This window comes from Macaca fascicularis, chromosome X, assembly GCF_037993035.2.
Source record: "Macaca fascicularis isolate 582-1 chromosome X, T2T-MFA8v1.1".
In the NCBI taxonomy this organism is placed as follows: domain Eukaryota; kingdom Metazoa; phylum Chordata; class Mammalia; order Primates; family Cercopithecidae; genus Macaca; species Macaca fascicularis.
In genome coordinates this window covers 47,835,211-47,854,120 of record NC_088395.1, presented here as the reverse complement: position 1 = coordinate 47,854,120, position 18,910 = coordinate 47,835,211, and the positions used below count along the sequence as shown (strand labels likewise).

General features: G+C 42.1%; 1 protein-coding gene across 1 annotated transcript; it reads right to left on the bottom strand.

Annotated features, from left to right (window-relative positions):
- Nucleotides 1-1,604: 1,604 nt before the first annotated feature.
- Nucleotides 1,605-2,002, bottom strand: LOC123571860 (large ribosomal subunit protein eL36). The gene has a single exon (XM_045386634.2). The coding sequence runs from the start codon at nucleotides 1,967-1,969 to the stop codon at nucleotides 1,652-1,654; it is 318 nt and encodes a 105-aa protein (XP_045242569.1). The 5' UTR covers nucleotides 1,970-2,002; the 3' UTR covers nucleotides 1,605-1,651.
- Between the last annotated feature and the right edge of the window lie 16,908 nt (nucleotides 2,003-18,910).

Below are 18,910 nucleotides of genomic sequence, written 5' to 3'. Positions count from 1 at the left end.
GTTTCAGGAGTTATGTTGGGGGAAAATTGAAAGGGCGCAGAGGGCGTTGGGAGATCGTATAGTGTCCTCAGATCCCTATTGTCCCCTGAACAGCACCTATTGTTTCCCCCATTTTCTCCCAGCAGTCTGCTCTCCCGCTATTTCCTTCAGCACGCTATTTGCTGAACTTCCTATTTTCCTTCATCACGGTGTTTGTGGAAAACCTCATGAGGTCCTTTAACTGGGTCTCACTGTTATTAGAAAAGAGGGTCCCGATCCAGATTTCAATAGCAGGTTCTTGGATCTTGCACGGGAAAGAATTAGAGACAATTCACAGAGAACAGTGAAAGAAGCAAGTTTAGTAGGAACTATTCTGTTACAGAGTAGAGTGTCCTCAGAAAGCAAGAGGAGGGAAGCACTGTCCTTTGATAGTGTCCCTACTTATAAGAAACTATAAGGAGCTAGAATTAAACTTGGAAAGTGCAGATGTGTTCACTACGGGTAGGAGCAATTGGTGTTATTAATGACCATTAATCCTTCAACCTAAGCTGGCTCATTAATGTTATCTTTAAGAAAAGTGGGCTGCATGCTTAGGACATCTGGACATTCTGCAGGCTTGGTGGGAGATGCTCTGTAAATATTCTGTATTTATAATTGATGGTCAACTTAGAATGTGGCTATTTTCAGATCATAAGTATTAACCCTACAGGTGCCTTGTGAGTGCCTAGTTACTCCAAAATGGACTCACTCTGGTCATATTTTATTAAACCAGAGGCCCAGTAAGCAGGGATTCCTGTAACATCAAGATACCCCATTTGCTTTCAGCCCAATGTCTGTTGAACAACTCCCATGGTCACTGTGACATACCACCCAGATCTCCAAGGAAAGATGGTTTCCCAGTTATCAGCTGACAGTATTCAGGACTGTAAATCCCTTCAGGAATTGCCTGAGATGCATGGAGCTACCATGCCCAAGATCATGCCCTTTCCTGGGGCAGTCCCTATCCAATGTCTGATCAAGTCTAGGGAATAAAAGATCAGCACAGCAAACAGCCATTCTAGCTCCAAAGCTCCCTGCGGGATTGGCTAAGGCTGTCATTTAGTCTGCAGCACAGCTCAGCTTCTGTTCACTCCAGCTTCCTTCCACTCTTTCCCACAGGTGTTTCTCCCAAGGGCCCTGCCTGATAAACATCCTGTACGCTAAACCCTTTCTCAGAGTCTGCTTCCTAGGGAGCCCAATACATAACAATTAGTATCAGAAGTGCTCTGAGAAAGCAAGCTGTGGATGAAATGGAGTTTTGGAACTACATCACCCACTGCCCATCTAAGAAAGAAGTCATCATTATTAGTAGCAGGTGGAGTACAAACAGCTCCTGGAATAAACAATTCAATTGTTTTTTTTTTTTTTTTTTTTTTTTTTTTTTTTTCTGGCACAGAAACTATTTAATGATTAAAGTCATTTCCAGTACGGCGGCAGCCTCATCTGCCCCAGGAAGGGTGGGTGGGCCAGGGCTTTTGATTCGCGGCCAGGCAGCACCCACAGAGGGTGTGGCTCAGGGCGGGCACCAGAGGGGACGGCGGACAACCCCCCCCCCCCCCCCCCACGGACAGCAGCAGAGCCAGGGCTTCGGTCAAGCTGTTCTTTATTTCACGGAGAAGCCGGGGGAGGCGGCTCAGTCTTTCTTGGCAGCAGCTTTCCTCATAGCGGCCAATACGTTGCTCAGCTCCTCCCGCTTCCTCTTGGCGCGGATGTGCGTCCCCACCCTTTTCTTGATAAACTTGAGGGCCCGTTTGTCCTTGGAGACCTTCAGTAACTCCATGGCGCGCCGCTCGTACGGGGCAAAGCCACACACCTCCCGAATCATGTCCCGCACGAACTTGGTGTGTTTCGTCAGACGCCCGCGGCGGCGGCTGTGCCTGGGCTTGCTCACGTTCTTGGTCACCTTGTGGCCCTTGTTGAGGCCCACGGCCATAGGGTAGCGTAGAGCCATGGCTACTGCTCTCCCGTGGCGGCCCTGGCGGACAATTCAATTGTTAAAACTCTCACAGGTGGTGAACTGGGCTGGCTACTGGTGGAGGGAGATGCACATGGGGGAAATAGTAACAATCAGGCTATACGTTTTTGGTGCCTTTGCTGAGTTCAATTGACAATGTAGAAAACAAGAATAAAAGGCAGAGAGCGGCTCACAGGCAATGAAACAAAGTGTAAAAGCCTCAAGGGGCTTCCTTGGCAGCAGCATATGAAGAAGCTTTCATGTCCTGAAGTGGAAGGGCAAAGGACACTAAGGACAAGCCTCAGGACTTGGTCAGAGCAGTAGAGTACAAAGAAAGCTAAACTCCCAACTAAGGCAAATCTTCTATGCCGAGGTCAGGGCTCTGACTGGGAAAGAAAGCAACCTTGACACAGCGTACATCTGGGTTGATAACCTCCAAAATCCTGAATATCCAGATTCCTTTTATTCCAGTTATTATGGCTATGTTGCAGATTTCTCCAAAACTTAGTTATGTAAAACAACCATTTATTATGCCTACAGATTCTGTGGGTCAGAAATCCAAGGACTTGCGTCGGCAGTTCTTGCTTAGGGTTTCTCTTGTGGTTGCATTAGATATTGGCTGAGGCTAAAGTCATCTGTAAGGCCATCTGGTCCTGGAGTGTCCACTTCCAAGTTAGCTCACTCACATGGCTAGCAATTTCATACTGGCTGTTTCTTGGCCAGGAGCCTCAGTTCTTCCCCACAAGGCTCTCTCCACAGGGCTGTTCTCACAGCGTGGCAGCTGGCTTCCCCCAGAGTGAGTGATCTGAGAGGTCAAGGAAACAGCTGCAGTGGTTTCTATGAGGTAGACTCAAGTCACATGCATCGCTTCCAGTGTACTGAATTGGTCATACAGGACCAAGTCCTTAACCAGTGTGAGAATGGACTATACTAGGGCATGAATACCAGAAGGCAAGGGTTTTTAGGGTCCATCTTGGATGCTGGCTACCACATCTCTGAACACTGTAAGCCTGCAGAAGTGGCTCATCCCTCCCTGTTAAGGACTGTCACACCCCTATGCTGAACTACAGTGCAGCCCCTCCACTGTGCCCCCATCAGGATCTACCCTCACTTCCCCTCTTTTCCACTATACCTATAAATAAGGTTAAGCTACAACATAACCCAGCCAGATATGTGCTGGGCATAAAAAGGTAGGAAAGAGACTATACTGCAAAGGCGATGCAAGGCCTGGGCTGCATGTATCAACAAAAGCTGGAGGAGTACATATGGGGCAAAATTTTGAGGGTGCTTGACCAAGAGGGATTCTGAGGGCATTGGATCAAGAGGTGGTGGATGGGAAGAACACAAGAATGGGTAAAAGAGAAACACGGGATTTAACATCTTGGCAAGGACTTCAGGAAATCATGTAATTCACCACTGAGATGGTTCCTAGCAATATGGGGAAAGCAATAGTCTGTGCTAAGTGATGTTGAAATGCCAGATTTGCCATGGCAGTTAGTGGAAGAAGGGATGTAAAGTCTCAGGAAAGTGGATCTGCTGGATACACTATCAGAAACTGGATAATTCCTCTCCATGAGAAGTCCTATTTACAAAGGCCATTAAGAATTTTCAGGTGAGAGGGACACCGACATCACTAAGTTCAGCAGTGTCTCTCCTTTCTAGGCCAGGGCTAGCAATAGGAAAAGCTGTTACAGACTTTTGCTAACTGATTGCTTTGAGGATGAGAGGACTGCAATGCAACAGAGGCGAGTTTCCAGACCTGAGCCACTTTGAGACCCAGAGCACATTAATTGAAGAGGAGGTTGGTCCCGAGGAGAAAGGACGCTATAGTACCACAGCAAGTATACATGATCCCTAGGGGAACACATGATTATATCAATGGATATACAGTAGACATTGGGCACAAACTGGCAGTCATTCTCAATCAAAATTCAAACAAAAACAGGAATATTAAAACCTTAAATACAATAGAGATCATTTACTAAAAGTCATCAAGAAACATAACACTGAATTGAAAAATACTGAAGACATCTCCACCGAAGAAACCAACAAGATAGGCTCCACAATCACCATCACTTAGTATTGTTTTGACAGCTTTCACTACTGCAATAGAAATGAAAAGGTGTCTGCAGTGCTGTGGGGAAGGGAATATGGCTTGTGCCCACTTGGCCCTTCACTGTGGGCATCCTTATCTGGGGAAGGTGTCCATTCCATACAGAAGACAAAGGCCCCTCCTGCTTCACAGGGCACAGTTGTGAACTTATACCAGAGCAGCAGGCAGCGAGGGTAGGGTCCTCCTCTGGACAGGTTTTCTGGAGGGAAGTGTCTTTGGAGCTGGTGCCTAGAGCTTACTGCAATATTTAGAGAAGCAGAGGTGCCCCTCAGTGCATAGCATGGTGTCAAAGGACCATTTGCTAAGAAGAGGATGGGAAAGAGCCAGGAATGAGAGCCTAGGAGATAACACTGGGGGAATTGTCAGGATGCTACATGCTGTTCTGGGATGAGAATACTGGGGAAAAGGAGGAGAAGATATTACGACAGCACAGCCCACTCCAACTGTATTGGTGGCAAGTGGAGGCAGGGTTCTAAAAGCCTCTCTTAATAGCCATCAGAACGCACCCCAACCTCCACAGGAAAATAGAAGCAATTATCATTAATATCTAATATGGACAACTGATGTTTTCTTAGTCTCTATTTTTCTTTGGATTCTGCTCTTGCAGATACTGGAAATGAATCAGCACTCAAAAATGACAACACAAGAAAACAAAAATAAACAAAACGGGCGAGGCATGGTGGCTCACACCTGTAATTCTCACACTTTATGAGGCCAACGCAGGAGGATCACTTAAGCCCAGGAGTTCGATATCAGCCTGGGCAACATAGTGAGCCCCCATTTCTACAAAAAATAAAAATAAAAATAAATTAGCTGGGTGTGCCGGTACGCACCTGTGGTCCCAGCTCCTCAGGAGACTGAGGCAAGAAGATTGCTTGAGCCCTGGAGGTCGAGACCACAGTAAATCATGATCATGTCACTGGACTCCAGCCTGGGTGACAGAGTAAGACCCTGTCTCAAAAAACAAACAAACAAAACAAAAATTCTGGCATGAAGGATGAGGTGCACTACTCATGGAGCACTTACTAACTCCACTTCCAAGTACTTTATGTGTACTAATTCAGTTTTTTTCTCACATTGAATCTATGAGGTATCTGGACTTGGGTCATTTAGAAGGCCTTTCTGCACAACTGTTAGAAAGGAATTCACGTATATTATCTTCTAGTACGTGTATGATTTCATTATTTTTACATTTAGATCTCTCATCCATTTACAGCTTATTCTAGCTAAAAACTTTCAAATCTGAGACTGAGCTGAAAAGCATAAGAAATGCTTTATTCAGACTGCTCCACAGCAGGGAGCCCCTGATTTAATCAGTGACTTGCTGAGCAAAAGGTAACATTGTGCCAGATACTTCCTAAGTTGTAGAGAAACGAGAGACTTAGAGTTAGCACATCTGGAGTTCTTTTTTGTTTTGTCTGTGGTCCACCATGCTGACAGGGTGGTCCTGTTTTTATGTCTTGTACTGGGAAATTGTTTATGTTCAACAGCAGAACATCAAAGCCTAGCTGTCAGGAGAAGGCCAGTTCCCAGCTGAAAGAAATCAGAGGCTGTTTTATCTTCTAAGTCCCACTCCTTCCCCGACCACACACTTTTCAGTTTTAGTTTAAGACAAAGGTTAGGATCTATCTGGGGTCTATTATTGGGCTCTTACAATTCTCATGTATGGTGTGAGGTATAGATCCAATTTAATCCTTTTTTCTAAATGGCTATCCAGTTATTTAAAATTACATCTTTGCCCCAGTGTCTTTTTTTAAATTAAATTTAAAAAAATAAAGAAGGGGTTTTGCTACGTTGGCCAGGCTGGTCTCAAACTCCTGGCCTCAAGTGATCCGCCCTCCTCAGCGTCCCAAAGTGCTGGGATTACAGGTGTGAGCCACCGTGCCTGGCCTGCCCCAGTGTCTTGAACTCTTTTCTCATACACAGTACTATAATTTCTAGATATACTTGGGTCTATGCCTGGAATTTTTATTTCGATTCTACTGGTTTATCTGTCCATTCCTGTGTCCGTATCCCACTACTTTAATTATAGGGGGGTTGTAGTAGAATCTAAAGTTGGACAGGGCTAGCCTCTCTCATTTCTCCTCCTTTACTAGCATGTGTGTTTTTACCATATGGATTTTAGAAAGTCCGTCTCCTGAGCTGATACACCTACTTATGTTCTACTCCCTCTGTCTATGATATTTATTGACAACATTCTTCTGGGTGGAAAAAAAAAAAGTAGAGAAATTGTTAAAAGAAAAAAAAACACATTGTTTTGTGATAGATGAAGTCATTGGCCCCAACCTTTCAGCCCTTCCTGCATCTACATCCTTGCCTTGCCCTCACATGAGCAGAGTATACTTCCCTGCCTCTTCAACTTGGACTTGCACATGACTTACTTTGGTCAAGGGCATGTAAGAGTGAGTGTGTCAGCTCTAGGTCTAGGCTTTAAGAGGTACAGAATCCCACTACATAGATCCTCAATTATTAACTCCACAGATTTCCTCATCACTGACCACACAGAATCCCTCCATAACCCGTACCACAGACCCTCATTAGTCACCCCATAGTTTTCCCGTGTCCCCTTATGTTTCTGCCATAGCTGTGAGAAGAATATTCCCATGGGGAACCTCTGCCCCTAAAGCTTGAGCCCCAGACTGAGAAAGTTGAAGAGTAGAGATGCCACAGCTACCACAACCTTAAATAGAGCCACCCAACCAAGTCTAGCTTGCATGAACAGAACCCCATCTGAACCGTAAATCTGTGAGAATGAACACTTACAAATACATGCCTATGAGCTCTTGTGTTGATTACCCAGTAACTAACTGACACATGAGTAATGGTGGGGAAAATTCAATACCATTAAAGAGGTGTGAAGCAAAAAACGAAGATGCAGGGATGTGGGAATAACAATGCTACTTTTCTAAAACAGAGAAGAAATGAATTCCTATACAAGTATAAGTATGTAGAGATAATTTGTGTGTGTGTGTATAATTATAAGCACAGGGACAAAAATAAAACAGATCACACTAGATGGATATCTCTAGGGGGTTGCTGATGTGGGTGAAGATGCAATGAAATGGGAAAGAGGGGGTGGAAATTAAACAAGGAGGATAAAAGACATATTACATAAGCCAGTATCCATGATTAGATCATGTTCATGCATTTACTAAAAACTATACATAACACTATTGTGTGCGTGAATACACACACAGAGAGAGTGATATCTCTATAGATGAATAAATTAGTGTCATGATTTTTATTTTAGAATGTGTTGTTAGAGTAGAGAATGTGAAATGCACAGTTACTTTAGATTTTAAAAATAACAATACATTTATACTTCCTGTTACTCCTTTTACTTTGCAACATAATCTTTATGGGTTTAAGAGCATGTTTCTCTCAGAGCTATATTGTGATTCTATCATTCATTTTTTTCACTTTAAAATGCGTAACTTTCCACGGTATATAGCATTATTATTTACGTAATTTCCCACAAACTTTTCTACTAAAAATCTTTTTTGAAAAATTTTACAGGAAAGCTTTTCTAAAGCATTAAATTGTCAACATGAAGATTGTGATAATCAATAAGGCTGGTGCAAATAAGAAATTTCCTGGCCAGGCATGGTGGCTCATACCTATAATCCCAGTGCTTGGGAAGCTGAGGCAGAAGGATTGCTTGAGCCCGGGAGTTCAAGACCAGCCTGGGCAACGTAGGGAGACCCCTTCTCTACCAAAAAATAAAATAATTTTTTTTTTTTTTTTTTTTTTTTTTTTTTGAGACGGAGTCTTGCTTTGTCACCCAGGCTGGAATGCAGTGGCGCAATCTCCACTCACTGCAAGTTCCGCTTCCCGGGTTCACACCATTCTCCTGCCTCAGCCTCCCGTGTAGCTGGGACTACAGGCGCCCACCACCACGCCCGGCTCATTTTTTTAAATGTATTTTTAGTAGAGACAGGGTTTCACCGTGTTAGCCAGGATGGTCTCGATCTCCTGACCTCGTGATCCGCCCGTCTCAGCCTCCCAAAATGCTGGGATTACAAGCGTGAGCCACCGCGCCCGGCCAAAAAATATTTTTAAAAGGAATTCCCCCCTTTCTGCCATGCATTCGTAAATGTTCCCTTGGGAATTATTTCCCACATGTACAGTAAGGAACAACTTCTCACTTAAGGCTTTTCCACATAAATCAATCAGATCTGATTCCTGAGAAAGCTTTATCGTTTTTCAAAAACAAACAGGTTTTCTCGAAAGTATAAATAGTTCCACACATAATGAGAACAGATTTCTCAATGGAGCCTTAGCAGAGTCACTACACTTGTAGGGTTTATCTTAAATGCAAGTTTTGTAGCATTTCTCCATTGTGGAACTGTTGGTGAAGGCCTTCCCACATTCAGAACATATATAGGGTTTCTCTTCTGTATGAATTTGCTGACACAGTTGGAGGCATGATTTCCTAGCAAAAGATTTCCTACAGACGCTACATTAATAAGGCTTTTCTGCAGAATGAATTTTCTGATATATAATCAACTCTGGCCTCTGTCTAAAGGTCCTCTCACAGTCAGTACAGAGTTTCTCTCCAGTATGAGTCTTCTGGTGTGTGAGAAGGCTTAATTTTTTTGGTGAAAGCACTTCTACATTCGGTTCATAAATATAGTTTGGCTTCAATGTGAACTTGCTGACTGCCATAAGAGTTGTGGCTTGGAAGTTAAGAATTTCCCACAAGATTGCATCCTAAGATTCTCTCCAGCATGAATCATCCTGATGGGTAAAATGAAGTTTGACTTCCAGTTGAAGGCCTTGCCACATTCATTACATACATAAAGTTTCTCTCCTTGTGAGTTTTTTGATGCATTTTATTTTATTTATTTATTTTTTATTTATTTATTTTTTTTTTTTTTTGAGACGGAGTCTTGCTCTGTATCCCGGGCTGGAGTGCAGTGGCCGGATCTCAGCTCACTGCAAGCTCCGCCTCCCGGGTTCACGCCATTCTCCTGCCTCAGCCTCCGGAGTAGCTGGGACTACAGGCGCCCGCCACTTCGCCCGGCTAGTTTTTTGTATTTTTAGTAGAGACGGGGTTTCACCATGTTAGCCAGGATGGTCTCGATCTCCTGACCTCGTGATCCGCCCGTCTCGGCCTCCCAAAGTGCTAGGATTACAGGCTTGAGCCACCGCGCCCGGCTTTTTGATGCATTTTAGTATTGATTTCTGATTGAATGTTGTACCACATTCACAATATTCTTTTTTTAGGATATGGGGTCTCACTATGTGGCCCAGGCTGGAGCGCAGTGGCTGTTCACAGGCATGATCATATCATGGCACACTGTAGTCTTGAACTCCTGACTCAAGCGATCCTCCTGCCTCAGCTTCCCAAGTAGCTAGGATTATAGGCGCACACCACTGCACTTGACTATCGTATTCACATTTGTCTCTCTTCAGTATAAATCGTCGGGTGTTTCCTGAAATGTGAAATCCCAGTGAAGGCTTTTCTACAGCCACTGCACTTGTCAGGTTTCTGTCCAGTGTGAATTCCCTGTTGGACCTTGAGTGTTGCCTTCTGGATGGAGCCTTTGTATTCACCACACTCACAGAGTGCTTTGTAGCACCGTAGAGCACTCTATGAGTTTTGTGAATACACACTCTACATGGATTTCGTTTCCATGGATTGCATTTTAAAATTTCTCTCCTGCACAAATACTTTCATGTTTATTACAGAATGAACTATGCATGAAAACAGTCAATAGTTAATCTTGTCAAGGTTTTTGTGGTACTGCTTCTATTATCACTATGTGAGTCTACATTTTGTTTCCAATTCTTTACAAGTGAATCAAATTAATAGGGTCTCCTTTGTCAAAGGACGATGTTTGGAACCACTTGAAGTACTTTTACAACATTGTAATAATCATAATCTCTCTTGTTTTAATGTTTTCTTTTTGATGGAAGAAATATGACTTCAAGGTTTGTTTGGATGTTCCTGATATTTCTCCATCTGGTCATCATAATTTTTCCAACAGGAAGCATCTCACTGTGAAGTCAAGTTTTTTCAGAATTTACTGCTGTGCGACTTCAAGCCCAAATTCCCCTTCTGAAATGTAAAAGAGAGAGTAATTATAACTGAAAGAATAGTTAGACGATGGAGGAGAAAGCATATATTGTTCACCCAATTGGAACACAGGGAAATATGAGTCATATGACAATGATGATGATCATGGTGGTCATTTTTATTATAAATATTTATGTGGCAATTACTATTTGCCGTGTATTTATCCGGGACTTATAATCTACCAGGTACTGTTATTTAATGCTCTCTGGGCATGGTGGCTCATGCCTGTAATCCCAGCATTTTGGTAAGGTGACGCAGGAGGATCACTCTAGCCCAGGAGTTCGAGGTTGCACTCAGCAGCAGTTAATCCACTGCACACCAGCCTGGGTAACAGAGAAAAACCCTGTCTCTGATTTTGTAAAGACTTTTTAAAGAAAGACTTAGTGCTTGCTTTGCTGGGTTTTGAACTTACATGGAGCCTGTTACCCATTTCTCCCTTTTGGAATGGGAATGTTTACCCAATGCCTGTACCAGCATTGTATATTGGAAGTAAATAACTTGTTTTTTATTTTTATTTTATTATTATTACTTTTTTTGAGATGGAGCCTTGCTCTGTCACCCAGGCTGGAGTACAGTGGCCCAATCTTGGCTCACTGCAACCTCTGCCTCGTGGGTTCAAGCGATTCTCCTGCCTCAGCCTCTCGAGTAGCTGGGATTACAGGCGTGCACCACCCAGCCCGGCTAATTTTTGTATTTTTAGTAGAACGGGGTTTCACCATGTTGGCCAGGCTGGTCTCGAACTTCCGACCTCAAGTGATCCTCCTGCCTTGACCTCCCAAAGTGCTGGGATTACAGGCGTAAGCCACCGCACCTGGCCTTTCGTTTTACAGGCTCACAACTGTAATTAACTTGCCTTAAGTCTCAGATGAGATTTTGGACTTTGAGCTTTTGAGTTGATGGTAGAACGAGTTAAGATTCTTGGGAACTGTTGTGAAGGGATGATCACATTTTGCAACATGAGAAGAACGTGAGGTTTGTGGGGCGAGGGGCAGAATGCTATAGTTTGGATATTTGACTCATCCAAATCTCATGTTGAAATTTGATCCCCAGTGTTAAAGGTAGGGCCTAGTGGGAGGTGTTTGGGTCATGAGGATGGATCTCTCATGAATGGCTTGGTGCTGTCCTGGCAGCAATAAGTGAGTTCTCACTGTTAGTTGCCACCAGAGCTGGTCGTTTAAAAGAGTCTGACACTTCCTCCCCTCTCTCTCACTTTCTCTCCCACTGTGTGATCTCTGCACAGACTTGCTTTCATTCACTTTCTGCCATGAGTGGAACAGTGAGGGAGGCCCTCACCAGAAGCAGATGCCGGCACCATGCTTCCTGTACAGCCTGCAGAAAACATGGGCAAAAATAAATCTCTTTTCTTTATAAATTAAAAACTAAAATTTTTAAATGCCTAGCATTAAACTAGAAAAACTAAGCTATCCATCAGCTGACGAATGGACAAACAAAATGTGGTATATTCATAAAATGGAATATTATTCAGCCACAAAAAAGACCCTTGAAAACATTATGTTAAGTGAAAGAATCCAGACACAAAAGGCCACATAGTGCATGATTCCATGTTTATGAAATGTCCAGAGGGCAAATCCATAGAGACAGAAAGTAGATTACTGGTTGTCAAGGGGTGGAGGCAGGGAAAAATTGAGACTTCTTTTTTTTTTTTTTTTTGGGTCAACAAGCAATTTATTAAATTTTCAGATTTCCTGTAATTTTCCATTACTATCCATCATACATTTCTCTGCATGGTCACACTAAAGATATAAATTCATCACATCCATTCAACAAATCAAGAAACTCAAAACTCACAAGTACAATCTTCAACTCTGTAGAATGCTACCAAGAAGTAAAATAAGATGAAGGTAGAAAGATTCACTTTTGAAATGCTGCATGCAATGATATAGCAACACATTGGAAAATCTAGAGAAAATGGATAATTTTCTGGAAAAACATAAATGACCAAAACTAACCCAAGAAGAAATTTAGAATGTTAATAGACCAGTTACAAAGAAGAGAGTGTAAAGTGATTTTTTAAATCCATAATTTAAAAAGCACTAGGGTTGCAAGAAGGATAATTCCAAAGTTATTTAAAGTATCCCAGATTAAAAAAACAAAAAACTCACCAATTCATTTCATATAGCCAGTGCAGAAATAATATGAAAACCTGATAAACACAAGACAAAACAAAACTATAGGCCAGGCACAGTAGCTCACACCTGTAATCCCAGCACTTTGGGAGGCCAAGGCGGGTAGATCACTTGAGGTCAGAAGTTCAAGACCAGCCTGGACAACATGGTGAAATCCCATCTCTACTAAAAATACAAAAATTAACCCAGGCCAGGCACGGTGGCTCATGCCTGTAATCCCAGCACGTTGGGAGGCCGAGGAGGGCAGATCCCAAGGTCAGGAGATCGAGACCATCCTGGCTAACACGGTGAAACCCCGTCTGTACTAAAAATACAAAAAACTAGCTGGGCATGGTGGCAGGCGCCTGTAGTCCCAGTTACTCGGGAGGCTGAGGCAGGAGAATGTCATGAACCCGGGAGGCGGAGCTTGCAGTAAGCTGAGATCGCGCCACTGCACTCCAGCCTGGGTGACAGAGTGAGACTCCGTTTCAAAAAAAAAAAAAAAAATTTACCCAGCGTGGTGGTGCATGCCTGTAATCCCAGCTTGAACCCAGGAGGCGGAGTTGCAGTGAGCCAAGATCACACCACTGCACTCCAGCCTGGGCGACAGAGTAAGACTCCATCTCAAAACAAAAAAACAAAAACTATTGACCAATCTTACTTATACATATGAATGAATATTCTAAATAAAAACCCAGCACTGTTATTAATAATTGCAACAACAAAAAAGAGTAATACACTATGGCAAAGAGCATTGTATTTCAGGAATTCAAGGGTATTTCAATATCAGTTAAGTATATATATATATTTTTTTTTAATTTTTATTTCTTTAATATTTCTTTATTATACTTTAAGTTCTGGGATACATGTGCAGAACGTGCAGGTTTGTTATATAGGTATACACGTGCCATGTTGGTTTGCTGCACCCATCAACGCGTCATCTACATTAGGTATTTCTCCTAATGCTATCCCTCCCCTAGCACCCCAACCCCCGATAGACCCCAGTGTGTGATGTTCCCCTCCCTGTGTCCATGTGTTCTCATTGTTCAATTCTCACTTATGAGTGAGAACATGCGATGTTTGGTTTTCTGTTCCTGTGTTAGTTTGCTGAGAATGATGGTTTCCAGCTTCATCCATGTCCCTGCAAAGGACATGAACTCATCCTTTTTTATGGCTGCATGGTATTCCATGGTGTATACGTGCCACATTTTCTTTATCCAGTCTATCATTGATGGGCATCTGGGTTGGTTCCAAGTCTTTGCTATTGTGAACAGTGCTGCAATAAACATACGTGTACATGTTTACCTATTAGAATTGAGACTAACTTCTAATAGGTTTGGGGTTTCCCTTTGAGATGATGGATATTTTCTGGAATTAGATAGTGGTGATAGTTGCACACATAGTGAAGTGTATACTTGAAAATGGTGAATTTATGCGATAAGTAAAAACATGCTATAAAGGGAAAAAAGAATGGAGGGCTGATATCTTGGAAGAAATTTGGGTCCCTGAAAGAACACAAGAAGCAAGTTTCATTAAAAGAAGTACATAAAAGAGCAACACAATTCTACATTATTTAAGTGTTTATCTTGGAGTCTCTTTGGTATTAGCAGCTTAGAATTACCATAATTAATATATCATCCTTGCCCAAAATGGGAAACAGTGACGTTCTGATAGAATGTGTGACATAGTAAGTTTCAACAAAATATTTATAGAATGAGTAAATTATGGCATTTTCATATTCCACCATGAATTTTAGATATTGAGCATAATCTGATTAAATGCAGTTTATTTTCCCTTTTTTGGTGAGCCTAATATACTAGATGTTAGCTCTGTCCTGTGTAAAAGCCTCTCTTCTTTCACCTTTATATTTTTCCTCCTACATGTTATGATTTTTAATTATTCTAGAGAACATAAGCATTGGATTCCTAAAAATTGATTTGGTATTTGTTCCACTTTCAATTTTCCATTTAACCTGTGTTGCACCTTTCATCATTGAGATTATTGCCACAATGTCCATTGCAAAGAATTTACTCTTAGGTTGAAAAACTCATCTGTAAGTCCCTTGTCCTACAGACTCAGTAACATACATAAATGAAGAGATCAAGAGTCATCAGGTCTTTAAAATGACTGTGTAGGTGATTTTGCATTCCACAAATTACTCATGAAATTGCCTTTAAAATCCAGTTTATTTTCAATTCCAATCTTAACTTCATGTTCTTCTCCAGAAAGCTTAATTTTCATGCCTATTTCCACAAATACAAAATTTATATGGGCTCAAGAATAAATTAAGTGTCCGCTGTGCTGAAAATTACTGTCAATCTTCCATATCTGAATTCAGGGAACATTTTTTTTTTTTTTTTTTTGCACTCCAAAAGCAAATACACTCTGCCACTTGTTTTTAAACAATTGTTTTTACTAGATTTCCATTATATTGGAGGGGATTATTGTAGAAAGCCTAATAATTTTGGCTTTAAAGCCATTGTTTTCTCTTTTCAGTTATAATTTATGTTCCTTTGAGTTTCTCTCACCAGACATTTTAAAAGTAAAACAAAATATTCTCCTCTGACTACCTCCATATATTTAATACCTTCAATATTCTAAATAGGTTCTATGTCCTTAGCGCTGGAGTAATGAAAAGTAAAATATAATCCCTTATTATCAAGGATTTACTTAAAATAAAAGAAAGACAAAAGCGTCAAATACCATATGGTTTAAAACTCTCTAGTTTGAAGAATTTGCAGACTAGGGAATCAAAAGAGTGAAAAAGTACACTAGAGTAGTTAAGAACTATTTCATGGAACAGAAGCAACTGAATGAAAAATGAAAATATGCATATCGTCCACATATGCAGTACACAAAATAATCAGAAGCCCAGATACAAAATGGAGCTTTATATGATAGACATTGAGGAAAATGTGAAACAATGAAATAGAGCATGAGATATCCTATTAGTTTTCCATTGCTGCATAACAAATTCCCACGCACTTAGTAGCTTAAGACAACACACTTTTATTATTTCACAGTTTCTATGTGTCAAAAGTTCACACATAGCTTAACTAAGTCCTCTGTTCAAGATCTCACAAGGTGTCAGCCAGGCTATATTTTCATCTGGAAACTTGACTGGGAAGACTCCACTTCCAAGATCATTCACATCATTGGCAGATTTTATTTTCTTGCAGCTACATGACTTAGGGCCCTGGCTTCTTACTGGTTGTCAGCTGGAGGCTACCTTCAAATCGAAGAGGCCACCCATGGTTTCTAGAGGCTGCCTGCAGTTTCTTGCCATGTGGGTTTCCTCAATATAGATGCTTACCTCATTAAGCCAGTAAGGAGAATCTCTTGTGCCAGTCTACTAAAGCAAAGTGTTAGATACTGTAATGAAATCATGGGAGTTACATTATATCATCTTTGAATGTAATATAATCTGATTGAGGGAGTGATATCCCATCACCTTTGCCATATTCTATTTGCTAGAAACAAGTCACAGAGATTCTACCTGCACCCAAGGAGAGGAAATTATACAAGATTGTGTGACTCACTATGGAACACCTTCCTGTGTGTCCACCAGAGTCTTCCCTCTTACCACCAATGCTTTAAATCCCTCTCACGTGCAAAATACATTCGCCCTATTCCAAGGTCCCAAAAGGCTCACCTCATTACAGTATCAGCTCCAAGCCTAAAATTTTATCACCATATTAGGTCCAGGTGCAGATGAGGCCTCTGGGTGTCATCCATTAAGTACAGCTTCTGAGGCACAATTCTTCTCTTTCTGTATGTGGACCTGTGAAAACAGAAGAGACGGGTTATCTTCCCCCAAAACACTGAACATACAGTGGTTGGACAGACATATAATAACAGTCGTAGACATTCCAATTCAAGATAGAGAAAAATTGAAGTTATAAACCTTCTTTTAGAGAAGAAGTGTGTTAAGGGAGTTTAGAACTTTCAAGATGAGTTACCTTCTGTGACGGTTAATTTTGTATCAACTCAACTGGGCTAAGATGCCCAGATAGCTGGTAAAATATTATTGCTAGGTGTGACTGTGAGGGTGTTTCCAGAAAACATTAACATTTGAATCAGCAGACTGTGTAAAGATTTGTCCTCACCAATGTGGGCAGGCATCATCTAACCCACTGAGGGACTGAATAGAACAAAAACGTGGAGGAAGGGCAGATTCACCCTCTCTGCTCGAGCTGCGAACGTCCATCTTTTCCTGACCTCAGACCTTGAGGCTATTGGTTCTTGGGCCGTCAGACACCAGGGCTTATACCAACACCATCCCCTCACCCCCTACCCCATTTTTCAAGCCTTTGGCCTGGGACTGGTAGTTATACCATCAACTCCCCTGGTTCTCAGGCCTTCAGACTCAAACTGAATTACATGATCAGCTTCAGCTTTTCTAGTTCTCTAGCTTGCAGAAAGAAGATGGAGGGGACTTCTTGGCTTCCATAATGGTGTGAGCAAATTCCCATAATAAATTCCCTCTTATATATGTCTGTATACCCTATTGGCTCTGACTAATACACCTTCAGGGCATTTCAAAGGCATCGAGCTCTCCCAGAAAACGTGAGATTGACTTCCTAAATGGAAGTCAATGGTGGCTCACATCTGTAATCCCAGCTCTTTGGGAGGCCAAGGCAGGTGGACCACTTGAGGCCAGGAGTTCGAGACCAGCCTGGCCAACATGGCAAAACCCCATCTCTACTAAAAATACAAAAATACAAAAATTAGCCAGGCATGGTGGCGGGCACCTGTAATCCCAACTACTTGGGAGGCTGAGGCTGGAGAATAGCTGGAACCTGGGAGGCAGAGGTTGCAGCGAGCTGAGATCATGCCACTGTACTCCAGCCTGGGCAACAGAGTGAGACTCTGTCTCAAAAAAAAAAAAAAAGAAGAAGTTTACTAGGATGATTTTTAAAAAAATTCCAAGGCTTAAATACATGTAGGAAGCATGGAGAGCACAAAAGAGGGAAAGATAAATTCTCCATGGGGAAGTAGGTAGGTTTGCCCGCCAGTGTTGGGGAAGCTTAACATGGAAAGTGAGACATGTGAGGCAAAGTGCAAAAGCGTGGAGGTAGAAAAAAAAACAAAAAAACAGTTATCTGACATCATGGAAGTGCAAATAGCTCTATGCAAAAGGACAGAAGTCTATGTCTCATGTTAGGGAAGCAAAATAAGTTTAAAAATCTAAGGACAGGCTGGGGGCGGTGGCTCAGGCCTGTAATCCCAGCACTTTGGGAGGCCAAGGCGGTCGGATCACGTGAGGTCAGGAGATAGAGATCAGCCTGGCCAACATGGCGAAACCCCATCTCCACCAAAAATACAAAAATAAGCTTCGCGTGGTAGCACACACCTATAATCCCAGTTACTCGGGAGGCTGAGGCATGAGAATCAGGAAGTTAGAAACCCGGGAGGTGGAGGTTGCAGTGAGCCCAGATCGTGCCACTGCACTCCAGCCTGGGTGACAGAGTGAGGCAAAATAATAATAATAATAATAATAATTAATAATAAATAAAAACTAAGGACAAATGCTGGACTACAATCATGGGAAAAGCATGGATTTTTTACTTAAACTAATGGATCACCACTAAGGGATTCTATATACAGGAAAGAAATATAAACTAACTTTTGTATCTTGAAAGAATAAATTCCATGTTACCATTGTATTTTGTACTTCAGGATAACATGTTAAAAATAGAGACTTTTTTATCTTTTTCTTTCTTTCTTTTTTTGAGGAACCGACCACAAGCAGGGCCATCACACAGTTTTAAGTCCAGACTGAAAACACATATTCTATGATCCAATATTCCTTTAATTTTGAACTATTTAAGGTGTAAGACGTGTCAAAAGGCCCCAGAGGAATATAAAAATGTCGGATAGTTTGTACCTAGATAAAACAAGATCATTAGAGAGGTGTGCACATGAAGAACCCAGTGGGCTGAGTTCTGCACTGGCCTTGTGCCTTTGACTTATTTGGAAGACAGCTGTAAATCAGTGGTTCTCAACATTGAGCGTGTATCAGAATCACCCAGAGGGCTTGTCAGCACACAGGCTGCTGAGCCTCACACTCAAAGTTAGATATTCAGTAGGTCTGGCTTAGGGTCCAAGAATTTGCATCTCTAACAATATCTCAGATGCTGTTGCTGGTGGTCCAGGGAACACACTGGAAAAACCACTGCTCCAGAAGATGGCCATGGCAAGCTCTATTGCACATTTATCATTAGGTTGACCACCTGCCCAGTTTACACCTGCTGTTATAGCATAATTATTAATGATGCCCCTTTCACTTTCCAAAGTTTCTGAATTTGGATGATAAAGTGTAAGGTCACCTCACCTATAATCCATAATGAGATCAAAAAGGGGTTTTGGAGCTGAGCACAGTGGCTCACGCCTGTAATCCCAGCACTTTGGGAGGCCAAGGCCAGTGGACCACTTGAGGTCAGAAGTTCGAGACCAGCCTGGCCAACATGGTGAAACCCTGTCTCTACAAAAAAAAAAAAAATTAGCTGGGCGAGGTGGTGCATGCCTGTAATCCCAGCTACTTGGGAGGCTGAGGCTGGAGAATCCCTTGAGCCCAGGAGGCGGAGTTTGCAGTGAGCTGAGATGGCGCCATTGCACTC

What these genes read in the sequence shown, in the direction of transcription:
- LOC123571860 (XM_045386634.2), bottom strand. Translation starts at nt 1,969, where the DNA reads ATGGCTCTACGCTACCCTATGGCCGTGGGCCTCAACAAGGGCCACAAG.